At 48.5% G+C, this 21,573-nt stretch overlaps 1 protein-coding gene across 1 annotated transcript in view; it reads left to right on the top strand.

Moving 5' to 3' along the window:
• Positions 1–21,573, top strand: part of LOC124135690 (tetratricopeptide repeat protein 37-like) — a 68,261-nt gene that overhangs the window by 16,301 nt on the left and 30,387 nt on the right. The window contains exons 14-23 of the mRNA XM_048395808.1: positions 10,286–10,418; positions 11,151–11,230; positions 11,385–11,484; positions 13,313–13,365; positions 13,727–13,834; positions 14,723–14,807; positions 15,593–15,624; positions 15,959–16,059; positions 16,236–16,338; positions 18,979–19,071. Coding sequence (XP_048251765.1) covers positions 10,286–10,418; positions 11,151–11,230; positions 11,385–11,484; positions 13,313–13,365; positions 13,727–13,834; positions 14,723–14,807; positions 15,593–15,624; positions 15,959–16,059; positions 16,236–16,338; positions 18,979–19,071 — 888 coding nt within the window. The remainder of the gene's footprint in view (positions 1–10,285; positions 10,419–11,150; positions 11,231–11,384; positions 11,485–13,312; positions 13,366–13,726; positions 13,835–14,722; positions 14,808–15,592; positions 15,625–15,958; positions 16,060–16,235; positions 16,339–18,978; positions 19,072–21,573) is intronic.

Genomic DNA, 21,573 nt, shown 5'->3' with positions numbered 1-21,573 from the left:
CCCAAGGGGGACTGATCCGCCGGACAGGCGGTCGGATCCTGTCCACACCTGCTAAAAAACGCTGCACTAATGGGTGCGCACCCAAAAGTGCCCCGTCGACGGGGACGTGAAAGGCAGCGATAGCTGTAGAGTACCCCTGGACTGTCGATGCGGCCAGGCCGACATCTAGTCGCGACTGGAGGAACTCAAGTACGGCTACGAGATCTGCAGAAAAGGGATCTGCAATCCTTCTATCGACACACCAGCGCGCATAGCAGGCCTATCTATCCTCGTACTGAACGTTTGTCGAATCCCTCCGCGAAGCCAGTATTGTGTCTGCAACTCGTGCAGGAATACCGCTCTCCTGGAGGCGATTCCGGACAGTGGCCAAGCCACCCACTGAATCCTGGGATTCGGGTGGAGGGCCTCGTTCTGGGATAGGAGGTCCGGTCGTAAAGGTAATAGAACAGGAGGCTGAGCCAGAAACCTGAGTATGACAAGAAACCAACTCTGCGCCGACCAAAGGGGTGCCAGGAGCACAAGTAGTCGCGCAGGCTGAGTGGCTAGCTGAGACAGGACCTTGGAAATCAGAGGTACTGGGGGGAATGCCCACAGTATTCTGTCCGTTCAATCTAGCTGGAAGGCGTCCGGTGCCACCGACCTCGGGTCGGGGACTCGGGAGCAGAACGTTGGTGTCTGGTGATTCACCGCAGACGCAAACAGATCCACCTGGAACGACCTGTATAACTGGGAGATAATCCCGAATATCCCCGGGTCGAGCCTCCACTCGTGAGGAGCGAGGATCCGGCGAGACAGAGCGTCCGCACGGACGTTGTCTACCCCCGGGAGATAAACAGGTAGCACCCTGATAACGTGTGAGTCGCACCATAGGAGGAACTGCCACGTCTCTTGGAGAAGCGACGGAGACACCGTTCCCCCCTGCTTCTGGATGTAAGTCATCGCCGTTTGGTTGTCCATCTCTAGACGCACCACTTGGCCACGAAGCAGATCCAGGAAGCGTTGGAACACCAACCTGACCGCTCTCAGTTCTAGCACATTGATATGCAGTTTGATCTCCTGCTGGGACCATAGTCCCGAGGCAGTGTGATCGTTCAGAACGCCTCCCCAGCCGGAGAGTGACGCGTCTGTTTGAACTGTGAGAGACGGCACGGGAGTGTCGAGGGGGGGCCCCCGGGACAGATTCCCGACCTCGGTCCACCACTGAAGGTGTGCATTGAGCCACTGCGGAGTCTCGAGAACAGTCTCAAGATCTTCCGAGTTCACCCAAAGTCGACGGAGCGCACATCCACTGTCGCCGCCATGTTGCCCAGTAACTGGAGCCATGTACGAGCAGTGTGACTGGCGGACAGAAGGAACTGGGAAGTAACACTTCTGACCTTGGTAATGCGATCTTGTGACAGAGATACAAGTCCGCTCACCGTGTTGAAATTCGCCCCTAGGAAGACTAGATTCTGAGTAGGGCTCAGATCTGACTTCTTGAGATTGACTATCCACCCTAGAGTGATCAGAATATCTATCACTTGTTGTGTAGCTATCTGACTCAGGGATTGCGATAGAGCTCTTAGTAACCAGTGGTCGAGGTACGGATGGCAGAACCGACCTTTTGACCTGGCCACTTGGGCGGGAATCAACATCAGCTTGGTGAACACCCTCGGGGCCGTAGCGATCCCGAATGGTAGAACCCTGAACTGATAACACCTCCCGTCGAAAGAAAACCTGAGGTATTTCTTGAACTCGGGGTGTATGGGTACGTGGAGATAGGCGTCTTTTAGGTCTATTGACGTTAGCCATTCTCCGGTCTCGACAGCTGAGATCACCGAGCGCAGTGTCTCCATCCTGAAGGACGGTACCTCTATAAGTTTGTTCAGCCTTCTCAGATTGAGAATAGGCCTGAACCCTCCGTCTTTTTTGGTGACTAGGAAATATGTCGAGTAGGAGCCCTCGCTTTCCACGGGAACCGGTTCGATCGCAGCCTTCATAAGAAGTGCGTCGACCTCGGCACGGAGGAATTCCGCCCTCTCCAGGGTAGCAGGCACCGGAGTGTGCTTTATCCCGGAGAAGGGGGGCGGATGATGTTTCCACCGAGGCAAATGGCCATCCCTTAGAGTGGACAGGGTCCAGGGATTGGATGTGACTGTCTCCCATTCCTGCAGGAATAGAGCCAGTCGGCCGCCTACGGGGACATCCGGCTTGAGGCAGCGGACCCTGGCTGTCGGCAGTTCGAAAACATGCGACCGTGGATCCGCCCGGGGCGCTTCGGGCGCTAACGGGAACCCGATGGGTTCCCGGCCCCGCGAAAAGGCTGCTGGCCTCGACCAGCTGCCCTGCCCCGGCCCCTGCCTCTCTTGCTCCTCCCGGCGCCCTTACCTGAAGGAAGCGGCTGCTTCCAAGCAGGTGCAGACTTCTGACCCGGCGCGTCAGCGTAGGAGGAAGCAAGTGGAGAGGTCCGCTTACGCGGTTTAACGCATGGTACCTCCAACAAGGCCTTAGAATCCTTGATGGAGGCATTCAACTGTGCGGCCTCTCGGACCACCTGCTGAGCCCCAGGGAAGAGGGTGGCACCCATCTTATAAGGCAAAGCAAGTAGATCCTGGCGTGTGGAAGCCGAGTATTTGGATACCGACATCCACAGCCTGCGCATGCCCATGACTGCGCACATCATCTGCGAGGCACAGCTACGAATAGCGTCCCGCGCAAGATGACTATGTACCTCCGTAAGTTGCGCGGCCAACTCCGAAGAGTCGGCCGGCCCCTCTCCCGCTAACTCCCTCTGTACGGCCGACAGATAAGCGGAGTGTACGGACACCCGGAGCTCCTCGAAGCAAACGTAAGCAGCCTTCAGCTCCGTACCGCACGCGGGAAAGGGTGGCAACCGCCGGCCCTGCTTGACCTTAGCCAAGTTGGGGGTCGAAGACCCCCCCAGGGTAACGGAGGTCCAGACACATTCGTCCACCACCGGTACCTCAAAATCACCATCCTCTGCTAACAGGTACCGCTTAATAAGTTCGGGCAGGTCGAACTTCCTGCGGGCACCCGACAACAGAGGGTTGATGACTTCATGCACCAATGAAGACAGAATACGGAGCCGCACCTGGGGCGCCTTGCTCGGAGCAAAAGCGTCCCCCGGAAGGCGGAACTCAGTCGGATCCGACTGGGGCATGGGCGCAGCCACCTGAGGCAGTACCTGGACAATCTTGTCCCGTACATGCCTCAACGAGGAAACGAAGGAAAATATTCCCGAGGTCTCCGAGTCGTCTCCCCCCTCCTCCATCCACTCCTCCTCTCTTGATTCCGAGCCGAAATTAATCGACTCTTCTCCGAGAGAAGAGACAGACGAAGTCAGAAGGGGACGCCCGAAGGCCTGGGCCTTCGCATCCCCGGGCTGCACCCGGCCCGAAGCCGAGTCCCGGTCCCGAGGTGCCGGGGGTTCAAGGGAACCCACCTGGCTCTGGGCTAGAAATCCGCTAGAGGAAGCCTCGGCCTCGGAAGAGGCGTCTGGCTCCGCTAGGGAGAACTGTGCGTCGGTAGTGAACAGGCCAGTGCCCGCCACCCCTCCGCTGGGGAGCGACCTCGAGCCGGCGCCGAAGCCCGGTCTGAGTTCGTCCCCGAGACCAAGTGGCCTGCCTCTACCTCCTCCATCATCGACGCCATCTGCGACCTCAACAAGGCAGAGATGTCTGCCAAAGACGGTGCAGGAGAGGGTGCAGTGATTGCGACGGGGACCCTAGAGCCTTCTCCCCCGGCCCCCGGGGAGGGAGCGGAGGAGACATTCTCAGCTGCCTTTTTACCCTTTCTTACTTTTTTTGAGGGGGGCGGGGCGGTCTTTGCCGATCTAATGTCCACCCCCGCCTTCAATAGACCCTTAAAGTGTAAGAGGTCCACATTTCTCTTTTTCTGTGCCCGTGGTGTGAATGCAACACAGATCGGGCATGACCCATCGTCATGCCCGTCTTCGGCCAAACACTTTATGCAAGTATCATGCCTGTCTTGGGGGGGAATCGAAGCCGAGCACCCCGTACACAGTTTGAAGGTCTGTAAAAAAGACCGTAATCTTTGAGTTTGGCGGGAAGGGTAATAAAGTGTATCAGTGCGATTGAAAGATCGGAAAGATACGTGCATAAATTGTGTAACTAGAAGCAAAGGCGTAATTTAGAATGCGATTGGTAACGCGATACTAATAGCCAATGTCGTAGTATAATTATAACACCAAAGTGGGCGTGTTACGCGCGAAGGTGTAGAAAACCCGTAAAAAAGGTAAGTGTAATTTAAAATAATTAACACACCACCTTGGGTTTATTTAAAGGAAAAGAATGTAGGCTAAAGCCCGATGATATAGATTAAAAAACCGAAGCCGTTTTTGATGGCCCTGGTGTTACATATATCATACGTGGCACTACAAAATGGACGCTACGACGGCCTTCATTTCAAAGGTATCGTACACGTGTCACATAATTACAACTTTATAACTTTACAATGCGAGGTATTACGCCTTTGCATGAAAGAAATGTACCATACATACAGTTTGGTCTGCCATGGTTCTTGTACGAACGATTATCTTGTCTTTATTTTGTCTTGAAAAAAACAGCACGTCTGTCTTTGTCAGATGACATAAGGAAAGTGATTTGGGTGAGAGTTGCTTCCCTTGGCGTGACGCGCCGTGGAGGGTGAGGCACCATAAGGGTGGACGTATATCATACAAAAACAAAGTTTTTTGTGTGGTAACAATTTTTATTAAGGAAAATGGTTACAACTATGTCATGTAGATTTTCTTGAGCCAGGAAAATGCAATAAGTGCCCCAAGGAGGATTTAATCTGAAAGAGAATACGGTCTTGTTTACAAGACCTTCAAACTGTGTACGGGTTGTTCTAAGACAGGCGCGAACGCTGCCTAATATGTCTGGCGGAGGACATTGCCTTTACCCCCCGGGGCCCCCAAAAAGAGACAAGTTGACTTGTTCCACTTTAAAGAGGTCTATTAAAGGCGGGGGTAGATATCAGATCTACTAAGACATCCCCCCCTCCCCATCTAAAAAGGGTAAAAAAAGCTGCCGAGATTGTCTCCCCCGCTCCCTCTCCGGGGGCCGGGGGAGAAGGCTCGAGGGTCCCCGTAGTAAGCACTGCACCCTCTCCTGCACTGTCTTTGGCAGACTTTTCTGCGTTACTTAAGTCGCAGATGGCGTCGATGATGGAGGAGGTAAAGTCTCAGCTCCGAGAGGAGATGCGGACCGAGCCTTCCCCGTTGTCGGCGCCGGACGCGGCTTTGAGACCTTGTGATATGCCCGGCGTCGGCCGAGGCAGGCCACTTGGTCTCGGGGACGATCTCAGACCGGGCTTCGGCGCCGGCTCGAGGTCGCTCCCCAGCGGAGGGGTGGCGGGTGCCGGCCCGTGCACTACCAACGCACATTTTTTCCCTAGCGGAGCCAGACGCCTCTTCCGAGGCCGAGGCTTTCACTAGTGGATTCGTAGCCCGGAGCCAGGGGGGTTCCCTTGGTCTCGGGGACGATCCGAGACCGAGCTTCGGCTCCGGCTCGAGGTCGCTCCCCAGCGTAGTAGTGGCGGGCACCGGCCCGTGCACTACCGACGCACAATTTTCCCTAGCGGAGCCAGACGCCTCTTCCGAGGCCGAGGCTTCCACTAGTGGATACCTAGCCCGGAGCCAGGTTGGTTCCCTTTGTCTCGGGGACGATCTGAGACCGAGCTTCGGCTCCGGCTCGAGGTCGCTCCCCAGCGTAGTGGTGGCGGGCACCGTCCCGTGCACTACCGACGCACAATTTTCCCTAGCGGAGCCAGACGCCTCTTCCGAGGCCAAGGCTTTCACTAGTGGATACCTAGCCCAGTGCCAGGTGGGTTCCCTGGAACCTCCGGCACCTCGGCACCGGGACTCGGCCTCGGGCCGGGTGCAGAGACACGTGCGGGACAGGATTGTCCAGGTACTGCCTCAGGTGGCTGCGCCCATGCCAGAGTCGGAGACACCCAACTTGACTTGCTTCGAGGAGCAATATCATAATGCATGCCAACAGCTCCGTGTGTCCGTACACTCCGCGTATCTGTCGGCTGTACAGAGGGAGTTAGCGGGAGAGGGGCCGGCCGACTCTTCGGAGTTGGCCGCGCAACTAACGGAAGTTCAGTTATCTTGCGCGGGACGCTATTCGTAGCTGTGCCTCGCAGATGATGTGCGCTGTTATGGGCATTCGCAGGCGGTGGATGTCGGTATCTAAATACTCGACTTACACACGCCAAGACCTACTTGCTTTGCCGTATAAGAGGGTGCCACCCTCTTCCCTGGGGCTCAGCAGGTGGTCCGAGAGGCTGCTCAATTGTATACTTCCATCAAAGACTCATAAGGCCTTGTTGGAGGTACCAAGCGTTTAAACCGCGTAAGCGGGCCTCTCCAATTGTCCCCTCCTACGCTAACGCACGGGTCAGACGTCCACACCTGCTTGGAAGCCGCCGCTTCCTTCAGGTATAAGGGCGCCGGGAGGAGCAAGAGAGGCACGGGCCGGGGCAAGGCAGCTGGTCGAGGCCAACAGCTTTTTCGCAGGGCTGGGAACGATGGGTTCCCATTAGCGCCCGAAGAGCCCCGGGTGAACCCACAGTCGCAAGTTATCGAACTGTCCACTGCCTCCAGCCGGATGTCCCCGTAGGCGGCCGACTGGCTCTATTCCTGAAGGAATGGGAGACAGTTACAACACAATCCCCGGACCCCGTCCATTTTAAGGGATGGCCATTTGCCTCGGTGGAAAACTCATCCGCTCCTCCACTTTTCCGAGATAAAGCACACTCCGGTGCCTGCTACCCGAGAGAAGGCGGAATTCCTCCGTGCCGAGGTCGACGCACTTCTTATGAAAGCTGCGATCGAACCGGGTCCCGAGGGACAGGAAAGCGAGGGCTTCTACTCGACTTGTTTCCTAGTCACCAAACAGTGATCTCAACTGTCGAGACAGGAGAATGGCTAACGTCAATAGACTTAAACTACGCCTATCTCCACATACCAATACACCCCGATTTCAAGAAATACCTGAGGTTTTCTTTCGACGGGAGGTGTTATCAGTTCAGGGTTCTACCATTCGGGGTCTCCACGGCCCCGAGGGTGTTCACCAAGCTGATGTTGATTCCCGCCCAAGTGGCCAGGTCAAAAGTTCGGTTCTGCCATCCGTACCTCGACGACTGGTTACTAAGAGCTCTATTGCAATCCCTGAGTCAGATAGCTACACAACAAGTGATAGATATTCTGATCACTCTAGGGTGGATGGTCAATCTCAAGAAGTCAGATCTGAGGTGAGAGGACGTGTATCTCTGTCACAAGATATCAAATCCCTTAAGCGCAAGTCACACTGCTCGTACATGGCTCCAGTTACTGGACAACATGGCGGCGACAGTGGATTTGGTCTGGCGGGCGCGCTTGAGAATGAGTCCCATTCAACAAGCACTCCGTCGACTTTGGGCGAACTCGGAAGATCTCTAGACTCCGTAGTGGCTCATTACACACCTCCAGTGGTGGACCGAGGTCGGGAATCACTCCCGTTCCGTCTCTCACAGTTCAAACAGACGCGTCACTCTCCGGCTGGGGAGGCGTTCTGAATGATCACACTGCCTCGGGACTATGGTCCCAGCAGGAGATCAAACTGCATATCAATGTGCTAGAACTGAGAGCGGTCAGGTTGGTGTTCCAACGCTTCCCGGATCTGCTTCGTGGCCAAGTGGTTCGTCTAGAGATGGACAACCAAACAGCGATGACTTACATCCGGAAGCAGGGGGGAACGGCGTGGAGGCTCGACCCGGGGATATTCGGAATTTTCTCCCTGTTATACAGGTCATTACAGGTGGATCTGTTTGCGTCTTGGTTAAATTACCAGACACCAACGTTCTGCTCCCGAGTCCACGACCCGAGGTCGGTGGCACCGGACGCCTTTCAGCTAGATTGGACGGACAGTTCTGGGGGCATTCTCCCCAGTACCTCTGATTTCCAAGGTCCTGTCTCAGCTAGCCACTCAGCCTGCGCGACTACTTGTGCTCCTGGCACCTCTTTAGTCGGCGCAGAGTGGGTTTCCAGTAATACTCAGGTTTCTGGCTCAGCCTCCTGATATATTACCTTTACGACCGGACCTCCTATCCCAGAACGGGGCCCTCCACCTGAATCTCAGGATTCAATGGGTGGCTTGGCCACTGTCAGGAATCGCCTCCAGAAGAGCGGTATTCCTGCACGAGTTGCAGACACAATACTGGCTTCGCGGAGGGATTCGACAAACGTTCAGTACGATAGATAGGCCTGCTATGCGCCCTGGTGTGTCGATAGAGGGATTGCAGATCTTTTTTCTGCAGATCTCGTATCCGTGCTTGAGTTTCTCCAGTCGCGACTAGATGACGGCCTGGCCGCATCAACAGTCCGAGGGTACTCTACAGCTATCGCAGCTTTTCACGTCCCTGTCGTCAGGGCACTTCTGGGTGCACACCCATTAGTGCAGCGCTTTTTAGCAGGTGTGGACAGGATCCGACCGCCAGTCCGGCGGATCAGTCCCCCTTGGGACTTGTCAATCATTCTCGATTGGCTGTCCGGTCCTTCTTTTCGGGATCTGTTGTCTCTCTCTCTTCAGCTGTTGAGCTGGGAGACGGCGTTCCTTGTGGTGGTAACGTCCGGCAGACGGGTAGGCGACATTCGTGTTATGTCAGCCGATCACGAAATAACTGTCTTCCATGCGGTCGATAAATATCACCGGGACAGAGTCAGTTTTCGACTACCGGACCCTTACCGTCCTAGGGTCGCACACGATTCCACGTGAACGGCTCCTATTGAGCTACCTGCTCTTTCACAGCCTTCCTCGTCGGGGACCACTGCAAGACATGCTCATGTCTTGGATGTCCGCACGACTCTCAAGGCCTATATCAGCAGAAATATGGGTGTCCGTAAGGATAACCAACTATTTTGCTGTTACGGCGGTAGGAAGGTTGGCTCACCTGAGAGTAAACAATCTATCTCGAGGTGGATAGTTTCAACCATTTGTACAGCGTATACGCTTAAAGGCAGGGACCCCCCTACCAGGTTGAAGGCTCATTAGGTTAGAGCAGTGGCTGCGTCAAAAGCGTACGCCGCGGCTCTGCCACTTGAGCAGATCTGCTCCGCGGCTATTTGGAGCCAGCCGAGCACGATTCATCAAACCTTACCAACTCGACAAACACTCAAGCGAGCGTACTCGGTTTGGTCAGTCAGTTCTCCGAACTGGGCAAAGTTCTAATCTCTAGCTGATTGAGCATTCGAGATTTTAGACAGTCTTCCGGTTATACTGCTCAGTAATGGTCCGGATTTTATCTTCTACGGTCGATAAATATCAGTCCTTACTACTCGATAATCATCGTATTTTGCGCACGCACTCCTTCGATCCTCGGGGACCCTCTGGCCTAGCTCAGTGCTGGTTATGGTCTCTCGTGATCTACGCCCCTATATCACTTGTTCAAAAAAAGTGTGGGGGGTGGGAGGTGTTTCGAGTTCTCAACTTATGACAAGCCGCAAAAACAGGCTTTATCATAATATATGGTCGACCACGCCCTGTCTCTAGCCCCCGCCTTTCGACGGTGGTGCCTCACGATAAGGTTGGTTTCATTTATTGAACTCAATATTTTATTCTGTTGAATAATCAAATACGATGTATTTATTTACGCCTGTTGCTGATGGATGCCACTTCCTAGATTATCTTTGGGAGTCTGTCTTGATGCAATAAGTGCCCCAAGGAGGATTTAATCAGAAAGAGAATTTTACAAACCTGTAGAGGTTATGAATTCTCTGATGAAATCCTCCTTGGGGCACGGCCACCCACCTCCCCTCATTCCGTCAGCATTAGACATATGGAAAGTGATTTGGGTGAGAGTTGCTCCCCCTGGCGTGAGGCGCCGTTGGGGGTGAGGCCCCGTAAAGGTGGTCGTATATCATACAAAAACGAAGTTTTTTGTGTGGTAACATTTTTTATTAAAGAAAAATGGTTACAACTATGTCATGTAGATTTTCTTGAGCAAGGAAAATGCAATAAGTGCCCCAAGGAGGATTTCATCAGAGAATTCATAACCTCTACAGGTTTGTAAAAGTTTAAACTCACAAGCAGAAGTTGATTGTCATACCCTTAAAAGAACAGATCATCACAGATCAGAATACTTTCATATCCAGTACTTAATCAGTATAACAATTAAACTGAACATTGTTTTGTGAACCCAATTAGTCCTCAAAGAGATGGTATCAAAGCTTGTGTAGGTATTACCTAGAAGTTGCACAGTTTGGGCCTGTCTGTTGTGACAGGTTTGAGAAGCTGACTGAGGACGCCCCCGGTGTGAGTGGACACCAGTACATGCTGGGGCGAGTCCTGTGGCAGCTGCGAGACACCGAAGGCCAGGATGGGGTGCAGGAGAGATGTTTCAAGGCCTTTCTTAAGGTGAGGGGTGCAGGAGAGATGTTTCAAGGCCTTCTTTGAGGTTAGGGGTGCAGGAGAGATGTTTCAAGGCCTTCCACAAGGTGAGGGGTGCAGGAGAGATGTTTCAAGGCCTTCCTCAAGGTGAGGGGTGCAGGAGAGATGTTTCAAGGCCTTCTTTGAGGTTAGGGGTGCAGGAGAGATGTTTCAAGGCCTTCCTTATAGTGAGGGGTGCAGGTGAGATGTTTCAAGACCTTCTATAAGGTGAGGGGTGCAGGAGAGATGTTTCAAGGCCTTCCTTAAGGTAAGGGGTGCGGGAAGGATTTTCAAGGCCTTCTATAAGGTGAGGGGTCCAGGAGAGATGTTTCAAGGCCTTCTTTAAGGTGAGGGGTGCAGGAGAGATGTTTCAAGACCTTCTATAAGGTGAGGGGTGCAGGAGAAATGTTTCAAGGCCTTCCTTATGGTGAGGGGTGCAGGAGAGATGTTTCAAGACCTTCCTTAAGGTGAGGGGTGCAGGAGAGATGTTTCAAGGCCTACCTTAAGGTGAGGGATGCAGAAGAGATGTTTTAGGGCTTTCCTAAGGCCCATGTGGCCAACATTTGATTGACTTAGGGATTTAGTGTCACATTGAAAGAAGTTGAAATCTTCACTGATACTACAGCTTCTGATAATACACTTAAAGATAATACTTGATTTGTATGTTCATTGAAACAAAATGACATTGCACATCATACATAAATGTTTATCATGTTTCAGGCAGCCAAACTTGACCCCTACAATAGTGACATATTCCTCTACCTGGGACACTTCTACGCCACTGTGCAGAAGGAGAATGTGTATGTATTCAACCTGATGGTTGAGTTGACTCCCTTTAGTTTGCTCATGGCTTCTTTTGATGTTAACTGGCAGTGGTAGTGATGTTGATTCAGCTGTCAACTTCAGTTATCCTGATCTGTTTTTTGTCACTTTCTTTTTAACACTATTAAACAGAAAAGCCAAGCGTTGCTATCAGAAGGCGTACGACCTTGACCCTGCTAATGAGGAGGCTGGAGCTGCACTCTGTGACATCTTGGTCGCCATTGGTGAAGATGTAAGTCACAACTGAAACTGTTTTGATGGAAATAAGGTCTTCTTATAAGGGTGTTGGGTTGGTCAAGACATGTAGTCCTTCATTTGTCATGCCAAAGACCAGCACAGTGTCCGATTCTCCTCACTATCAAAGCCTATTGTTGGCGCCCCCTTCATGTTGAAGTATAGGAGTTACAACTGTTATAGCACTACAGTCGCTGTGTGAAACTGGGCCCTGGTTATTGGAATATGTGATCATGACATAGCAGATTATTAGATGTCAGGTGAAATATATTAATGATTATTGAAAGACGACAAATGCTTTGTATAAGGGCATGATGAACAACTTTATTTCTTCCAAGAGAAAAACCTCCATAGGGCCATTTTGTCACTGGGCCATTTTGTAGCAGGGCCACTTTGTCACAGGGCCACTTTGTCACTTGGCCACTTTGTCACAGGGCCACTTTGTCACTAGGCTACTTTGTCACAGGGCCACTTTGTCACTAGGCTACTTTGTCTCTAGGCCATTTGTAACAGGGCCACTTTATCACAGGGCCATTTTGTAACAGGGTCACTTTGTCACCAGGCCATTTTGTAACAGGGCCACTTTGTCACCAGCCACTTTGATACAGGGCCATTGGTGTCACTTATGTCACTGGTGTCACTGGGCCACTTATAACACAGGGTCACATGTGTCACTGGGCCACTTATAACACAGGGCCACATGTGTCACTGGGCCACTGTGTCACTAGGCCACTTGTGTCACGGGTCCACTTGTGTCACAGGGCCCCTTGTGTCACAGGTCCACTTATGTCACAGGGCCACTTGTGTCACTGGGCCACTTATGTCACTGGGCCACTTATGTCACTTATATCACAGGACCACTTGTGTCACAGGGCCACTTATGTCACTTATATCACAGGGCCACTTGTGTCACATATGTCACGGGGCCCACTTGTGTCACTGGGCCACTTATATCACAGTGCCACTTGTGTTAAGGGGCCACATATGTCACAGGACCACTTATATCACAGGGCCGCTTGTGTCACTGGGCCACTTAAGTCACTTATATATCACAGGGCCTCTTGTGTCACTTATGTCACGGGGCCACTTGTGTCACTGGGCCACTTATATCACTGGGCCACTTGTGTCACTGGGCCACTTATATCACTGGGCCACTTATGTCACAGGGCCACTTGTGTCACTTATGTCACAGGGCCACTTGTGTCACTTGTTTCACAGGGCCACTTATATCACTCGGCCACTTGTGTCACATATGTCACGGGGCCCACTTGTGTCACTGGGCCACTTATATCACAGGGCCACTTGTGTTAAGGGGCCACATATGTCACAGGACCACTTATATCACAGGGCCGCTTGTGTCACTGGGCCACTTAAGTCACTTATATATCACAGGGCCTCTTGTGTCACTTATGTCACAGGGCCACTTGTGTCACTGGGCCACTTATATCACTGGGCCACTTGTGTCACTGGGCCACTTATATCACTGGGCCACTTATGTCACAGGGCCACTTGTGTCACTTATGTCACAGGGCCACTTGTGTCACTTATGTCACAGGGCCACTTGTGTCACTTATGTCACAGGGCCACTTGTGTCACTTATGTCACAGGGCCACTTGTGTCACTTATGTCACAGGGCCGCTTGTGTCACTTATGTCACAGGGCCGCTTGTGTCACTGGGCCACTTTTGTCACTGGGCCACTAATGTCAGGTTAGATGAAAGGCTGATTCCAGTCCAAGATTTTTCAATTTCCAATCCATAACAATGGTCCCCGTAGATGAGGGGCTGTGTTATAGAGCTGTGCCTGTAGAGATGTTACTGGTTGCAGGAGGAAGCCAAGGCCCTTCTGGAGGCTGCCACAAGTCAGGCCAATGCTGGCTGGTGAGTGCAGGCCAACTGTTTGTTTGAATTAGAACTATTTACTAGGGATGTAGATATTAAACAGTTTGTATTGGTATTGTGGCAAACAATATCTGTATTATGATGTGACTTGGATTTGTTCATAGCATGGAAATATATTTTTAAGTTTGAAAAGATGTTCTTCAATTGTGGAAAAATGTTTACCCATACTGGTAAGCATTGTCTTCACGCATGAAAAGACCCCAAAGCTGCTATTGTGGTAGGATATGTAGCACTACAGTGGGATTCAGCTTTTATCACAGCATTAAGATTTAGACAACAGTATAAGCAACAGTGCTTTTTGTGGAGTATTTTTTCTCATTATGTGTGTTTGTATGACTAGTGGCAAGTGGGCCTGGCTGAGGCTAGGTCTGTATCAGGTGCGACATGACGACCCCACCATCGCCGTGGCATCATTCCAGGCGGCTCTCAGAGCAGACCCCCGAGACAAGTAAGAACCCATGTTCTAACATGGTCCCTGCCTCACAAAGCAGTCTTAGCACTACCACTGGTTGATATATGTTAACGTATTGGAGTTATGACTGTCATAGAGCAAAGGGACCGCAGTACGACAGTAACTCCTAAACTTTAACGTAAACTTACGACAGTCGTAGCGCTACTTTGTGAAAGGGGGCCATAAACTCTAGTTATTGGCAAGCATGATCATGACACAGCAGAATATAACTTGCCAGTTAGAGTGTTTTAAAATCATTATTGAAAGAAGACAGATGCATCATATATATGATGACTGTTTTGTGAATAGATGATAGAAAATATGTATAAAAATCACAATACCTGTTTCTGTATGTTTTGCAATCGGATATTAAATATTTGCTTGAGATGTTTCATTATTCACTCTGGCCATGGAGAGACACTTTTTAAAGCAGTCCAAGTGTTAAATTTATATTAAGTATTAATATATTGGAAGGTAAAGTATTCAAATGACACCCTGTATTTGCGCCTTGGTCTTTGTAACCATGTGTACATTTCACATTTCCCTCCTCTGTATCCCGGATGAAGATATTCTTGTCACACATGGCAACTGAAATAATGAGATCTTCCTCAGTGAGGGGCGGTCTAGTAGCCTAGTGATTAAAGCATTTGCTCGTCATGCCAAAGACCTGGGTTTGATTCTCGACATGGGTACAATGTGTGAAGCCCATTTCTGGTGTCCCCCGCTGTGATATTGCTGGAATATTGCTAAAAGCAGCGTAAAACCATACTCACTCACTTCCTCAGTGAATTGGCTGATGTGTCATCATACCCCAACAGAATGGGACGTGATATCCAGATGATTATTTATAGGCAGCTACTACAATCACCATTTTCCTTTTGTCAGCCATGTGTGGGAGTGTTTGGCCGAGGCTTACCTGCACCGGGGGAGCTACACAGCAGCTCTCAAGACGTTCACAAAGGCAGCTGAGGTGAGGACAGAAGTAGTCAGGGAGATGTTACAGTCAAGTATTGCTTTCAAGTATATATACCACAAACCAAACTGCTTTGTTTCATGTTGTGTGGGGCAGGGCGGTGGGGTAGCCTAGTGGTTAAAGTGTTCGTACGTCACACTGAAAACCCGGTTTTGATGCCCCACATGGGTACAATGTATGAAGCCCATTTCTGGTGTCCCCTGCCGTGATATTGCTGGAATATTGGTAAAAATGGCATAAAACAATACTCACTCATATAGTGTGGTCAAAATCAGTGCTCATTTTAGGTACATTTGAGAACAAATTTCTTGTCTGATTTTGACATTTTATAACATGTACAATGAAGCAGAAATGTTGAGGAGACATAATTATGTCTTGATTGATGGTGTAGGGGTGTTTGATCGAATATCATAAAGACTTTTGCGCAATGTGTTTTGGTGGGCATGGTGGGTAAAGAGTCTCAGAATTCTATGAAATCCATTGCACCTTTTTAAGTACTTATACTTAAGAAAATGATCAATGTAGCGGTAATAGTAGAAATGATAGGTGCAAACCATTGTAAAAGGAATGTGTCTGTTCATACAGCAATCTGACTGTTTAAAAACAACAACCTGTAATCACCTGGACATTTCAAATATGTATGTGTACTTGATTTGATAACAGTGCCTTTGACTGTGGTGAAAGGTTACATGAAAGTTACTTTACAAGTGCTTGAATTTGTTTCCAAAGATTGGCATGAACCCTCAACAATGTAACATGACTCATAACTTCTTTCATTACAGTTGAACCCAGAATCAGTGTACAGTCTCTTCCAGTGAGTACATGATTACTTCCTACCCACCCAACATCTTGAATGTCACTTCCTAAAGATGTGTGGAGCCCACTTCATGATATTGTTTGAATGTTGCAAAGTTCATCATAAAAACTCACTCACTCACTCACTCACTCACCCAACCACTCAACCACTCACTCAAACACTCACTCAAACACTCACTCAAACACTCAACCACTCACTCAACCACTCAACATGGACAAAATTTTCACATCACTTACTGGCATTGGCACCTGTAAAAAGTGTGTTCTTTTCATTGTAATACTAATGTTTTTAATGGTTATCTATAACAATCTCTTTTCATGTTTGACTACAGAATTGCCAGCATTAAGCAGACCCTAGGAGAATACCCCGAGGCTGTGGCGGAGTACAAGACCATCCTGGAGAAGTCCCACAACTATGTGCCAGCACTCAAAGGTGGGCAGCATGTCCAAGTAGAGATGCTACATATATCAGTAACACTGCACGCAACACCCAGTTACACAGTTCAGAGCATGTGTCTGTAACACATTCTATATTACATTGATAGTCATGCTGCAGTATGCATGTATGTAGTGTTTTCTGTAAATTTACAGTAGCATCTCTCTGTTCAGGTCTTGGTGAAACCCTGTTGCTGTTGGCACGGCAACACTTGACCACCTGTCTGGACGGCCTGGCTCGGGACAAGTGTCAGGAGGCCTTGGTTTATCTGACCAGGTGAGATGGTGCATCCTTCAGTCACTACACCGGGGATCTCCATGATCACATCCTTAAGTCATTACACCGGGGATCTCCATGATCACATCCTTAAGTCACTACACCGGGGATCTCCATGATCACATCCTTAAGTCATTACACCGGGGATCTCCATGATCACATCCTTAAGTCACTACACCGGGGATCTCCATGATCACATCCTTAAGTCACTACACCGGGGATCTCCATGATCACATCCTTAAGTCATTACACCGGGGATCTCCATGATCACATCCTTAAGTCATTACACCGGGGATCTCGATGATCACATCCTTAAGTCACTACACCGGGGATCTCCATGATCACATCCTTAAGTCACTACACCGGGGATCTCCATGATCACATCCTTAAGTCACTACACCGGGGATCTCCATGATCACATCCTTAAGTCACTACACCGGGAATCTCCATGATCACATCCTTAAGTCACTACACCGGGGATCTCCATGATCACATCCTTAAGTCACTACACCGGGGATCTCCATGATCACATCCTTAAGTCATTACACTGGGGATCTCCATGATCACATCCTTAAGTCATTACACTGGGGATCTCCATGATCACATCCTTAAGTCATTACACCGGGGATCTCCATGATCACATCCTTAAGTCATTACACTGGGGATCTCCATGATCACATCCTTAAGTCATTACACTGGGGATATCCATGATCACATCCTTAAGTCATTACACTGGGGATCTCCATGATCACATGATCCTTCAGTCATTACACTGGGGATCTCCATGATCACATCATCCTTAAGTCACTACACTGGGGATCTCCATGATCACATCCTTAAGTCATTACACCGGGGATCTCCATGATCACATCCTTAAGTCATTACACTTGGGATATCCATGATCACATCCTTAAGTCATTACTCTGGGGATCTCCATGATCACATCATCCTTAAGTCATTACACTGGGGATCTCCATGATCACATCCTTAAGTCATTACACCGGGGATCTCCATGATCACATCCTTAAGTCATTACACTGGTGATCTCCATGATCACATCCTTATGTCATTACACTGGGGATCTCCATGATCACATCCTTAAGTCATTACACCGGGGATCTCCATGATCACATCCTTAAGTCATTACACTGGTGATCTCCATGATCACATCCTTATGTCATTACACTGGGGATCTCCATGATCACATCCTTAAGTCATTACACCGGGAATCTCCATGATCACATCCTTAAGTCATTACACCGGGAATCTCCATGATCACATCCTTAAGTCATTACACCGGGGATCTCCATGATCACATCATCCTTAAGTCATTACACTGGGGATCTCCATGATCACATCCTTATGTCATTACACCGGGGATCTCCATGATCACATCCTTAAGTCACTACACCGGGGATCTCCATGATCACATCATCCTTAAGTCATTACACTGGGGATCTCCATGATCACATCCTTATGTCATTACACCGGGGATCTCCATGATCACATCATCCTTAAGTCATTACACTGGGGATCTCCATGATCACATCCTTATGTCATTACACCGGGGATCTCCATGATCACATCCTTAAGTCACTACACCGGGGATCTCCATGATCACATCATCCTTAAGTCACTACACCGGGGATCTCCATGATCACATCATCCTTAAGTCATTACACTGGGGATCTCCATGATCACATCCTTATGTCATTACACCGGGGATCTCCATGATCACATCCTTAAGTCACTACACCGGGGATCTCCATGATCACATCATCCTTAAGTCATTACACTGGGGATCTCCATGATCACATCATCCTTAAATCATTACACTGGGGATCTCCATGATCACATCCTTAAGTCATTACACTGGGGATCTCCATGATCACATGATCCTTAAATCATTACACTGGTGATCTCCATGATCACATCCTTAAGTCATTACACTGGGGATCTCCATGATCACATCATCCTTAAGTCTTATCATGTGAACCAATCAGATCTCATCATTCTGACATGAAGGTATGATAAAGTATTTTATCAAAATCACATGAACCAATCAGATCTCATCATTCTGACATGGAGGTATGATATAATATTTTATCAATATCACGTGAACCAATCAGATCTCATCATTCTGACATGGAGGTATGATAACATATTTTATCAATATCACGTGAACCAATCAGATCTCATCATTCTGACATGGAGGTATGATAACATATTTTATCAATATCACGTGAAGCAATCAGATCTCATCATTCTGACATGGAGGTATCCTTTACAAGAGGGAACTCCATGGTCACATCATCCTTAGGTCCTGGGTGTGGTCCAGATATGACAGGTTTTGATTTATGGTGATGCTATTGGTCAACTTCATTACATGTCTATAGAGTGTAAATATAGATATGCATATTTTTGAATGAGGAGTCTACCTGGTATGCTTTTGGTGGAAAGATACGTCCCAAATTAACACTGATTGTTGGGTGTGTCATAATTTTATATACACCAATATGTCTAATTTGATTAAACGAGGTAAATGAGCCAGGTTGTAATGTCAGATAGTCTGTTGAGGCACCCTGTGCACCTGCATGAAATATTGGAACATGTGAATGATGAACTCCCTGTTTGTGTCAGAGCTGCGTCCCAGCGTGCGGACCTGTCCTGCCTGTGGAAGCTGATGGGGGACGCCTGTACTGTGCTGCAGCCTCTGGCCCCGGAGACATTCAGGTAGGGCTGACCCACCACCTGATGACACAGTGGTGCCCTTGTCTTCTTGCTTGTACACTCTACTGGTTCGTGTTCTTACATCAAACTTGTTTATTAGTTTTTCTTGACCTTTGAACTGTTATTAACTGGAGCATGGTTCATTAGCTAAACTAGCTTCTTCTAATGTCGATGTTTGTCTTCAGTTTCCTGTAGTACGTATTAGTCTGCAGTTTCCAGTTATGTCTGTGTTAGTCTGCAGCTTCGTGCATTGATGTGTTATATGTCTGTTAGTCTGCAGCTTCCTGCAGTGATGTGTTATATGTCTGTTAGTCTACAGCTTCTTGCAGTTCCTGCAGTGATGTGTTATATCTCTGTTGGTCTGCAGCTTCCTCCAGTGACGTGTTATATCTCTGTTAGTCTGCAGCTTCCTCCAGTGATGTGTTATTTCTCTGTTAGTCTGCAGCTTCCTCCAGTGATGTGTTATATCTCTGTTAGTCTACAGCTTTCTCCAGTGATGTGTTATATCTCTGTTAGTCTGCAGCTTCCTCCAGTGATGTGTTATGTCTCTGTTAGTCTACAGCTTCCTCCAGTGATGTGTTATATCTCTGTTAGTCTGCAGCTTCCTCCAGTGATGTGTAATATCTCTGTTAGTCTACAGCTTCCTCCAGTGATGTGTTATATCTCTGTTAGTCTGCAGCTTCCTCCAGTGATGTGTTATATCTCTGTTAGTCTGCAGCTTCCTCTAGTGATGTGTTATATCTCTGTTAGTGTACAGCTTCCTCCAGTGATGTGTTATATCTCTGTTAGTCTCCAGCTTCCTCCAGTGATGTGTTATATCTCTGTTAGTCTGCAGCTTCCTCCAGTGATGTGTTATATCTCTGTTAGTCTACAGCTTCCTCCAGTGATGTGTTATATCTCTGTTAGTCTACAGCTTTCTCCAGTGATTTGTTATATCTCTGTTAGTCTGCAGCTTCCTCCAGTGATGTGTAATATCTCTGTTAGTCTACAGCTTCCTCCAGTGATGTGTTATATCTCTGTTAGTCTGCAGCTTCCTCCAGTGATGTGTTATATCTCTGTTAGTCTGCAGCTTCCTCCAGTGATGTGTAATATCTCTGTTAGTCTACAGCTTCCTCCAGTGATGTGTTATATCTCTGTTAGTCTGCAGCTTCCTCCAGTGATGTGTTATATCTCTGTTAGTCTGCAGCTTCCTCCAGTGATGTGTTATATCTCTGTTAGTCTACAGCTTCCTCCAGTGATGTGTTATATCTCTGTTAGTCTACAGCTTCCTCCAGTGATGTGTTATATCTCTGTTAGTCTACAGCTTCCTCCAGTGATGTGTTATATCTCTGTTAGTCTACAGCTTTCTCCAGTGATGTGTTATATCTCTGTTAGTCTGCAGCTTCCTCCAGTGATGTGTAATATCTCTGTTAGTCTACAGCTTCCTCCAGTGATGTGTTATATCTCTGTTAGTCTGCAGCTTCCTCCAGTGATGTGTTATATCTCTGTTAGTCTGCAGCTTCCTCCAGTGATGTGTTATATCTCTGTTAGTCTGCAGCTTCCTCCAGTGATGTGTAATATCTCTGTTAGTCTACAGCTTCCTCCAGTGATGTGTTATATCTCTGTTAGTCTGCAGCTTCCTCCAGTGATGTGTTATATCTCTGTTAGTCTGCAGCTTCCTCCAGTGATGTGTTATATCTCTGTTAGTCTACAGCTTCCTCCAGTGATGTGTTATATCTCTGTTAGTCTACAGCTTCCTCCAGTGATGTGTTATATCTCTGTTAGTCTACAGCTTTCTCCAGTGATGTGTTATATCTCTGTTAGTCTACAGCTTTCTCAAGTGATGTGTTATATCTCTGTTAGTCTACAGCTTTCTCAAGTGATGTGTTATATCTCTGTTAGTCTACAGCTTCCTCCAGTGATGTGTTATATCTCTGTTAGTCTGCAGCTTCCTCCAGTGATGTGTTATATCTCTGTTAGTCTACAGCTTCCTCCAGTGATGTGTTATATCTCTGTTAGTCTACAGCTTTCTCAAGTGATGTGTTATATCTCTGTTAGTCTACAGCTTTCTCAAGTGATGTGTTATATCTCTGTTAGTCTACAGCTTCCTCCAGTGATGTGTTATATCTCTGTTAGTCTGCAGCTTCCTCCAGTGATGTGTTATATCTCTGTTAGTCTACAGCTTCCTCAAGTGATGTGTTATATCTCTGTTAGTCTACAGCTTCCTCCAGTGATGTGTTATATCTCTGTTAGTCTACAGCTTTCTCAAGTGATGTGTTATATCTCTGTTAGTCTACAGCTTTCTCAAGTGATGTGTTATATCTCTGTTTGTCTACAGCTTCCTCCAGTGATGTGTTATATCTCTGTTAGTCTACAGCTTCCTCCAGTGATGTGTTATATCTCTGTTAGTCTACAGCTTCCTCCAGTGATGTGTTATATCTCTGTTAGTCTACAGCTTTCTCCAGTGATGTGTTATATCTCTGTTAGTCTACAGCTTTCTCAAGTGATGTGTTATATCTCTGTTAG

This window comes from Haliotis rufescens, unplaced genomic scaffold, assembly GCF_023055435.1.
Source record: "Haliotis rufescens isolate VD_foot unplaced genomic scaffold, xgHalRufe1.0.p SCAF_1, whole genome shotgun sequence".
Lineage (NCBI taxonomy): Eukaryota > Metazoa > Mollusca > Gastropoda > Lepetellida > Haliotidae > Haliotis > Haliotis rufescens.
Note: the sequence above shows the minus strand (reverse complement) of the source record. Positions and strands in the feature narration are given on the sequence as shown.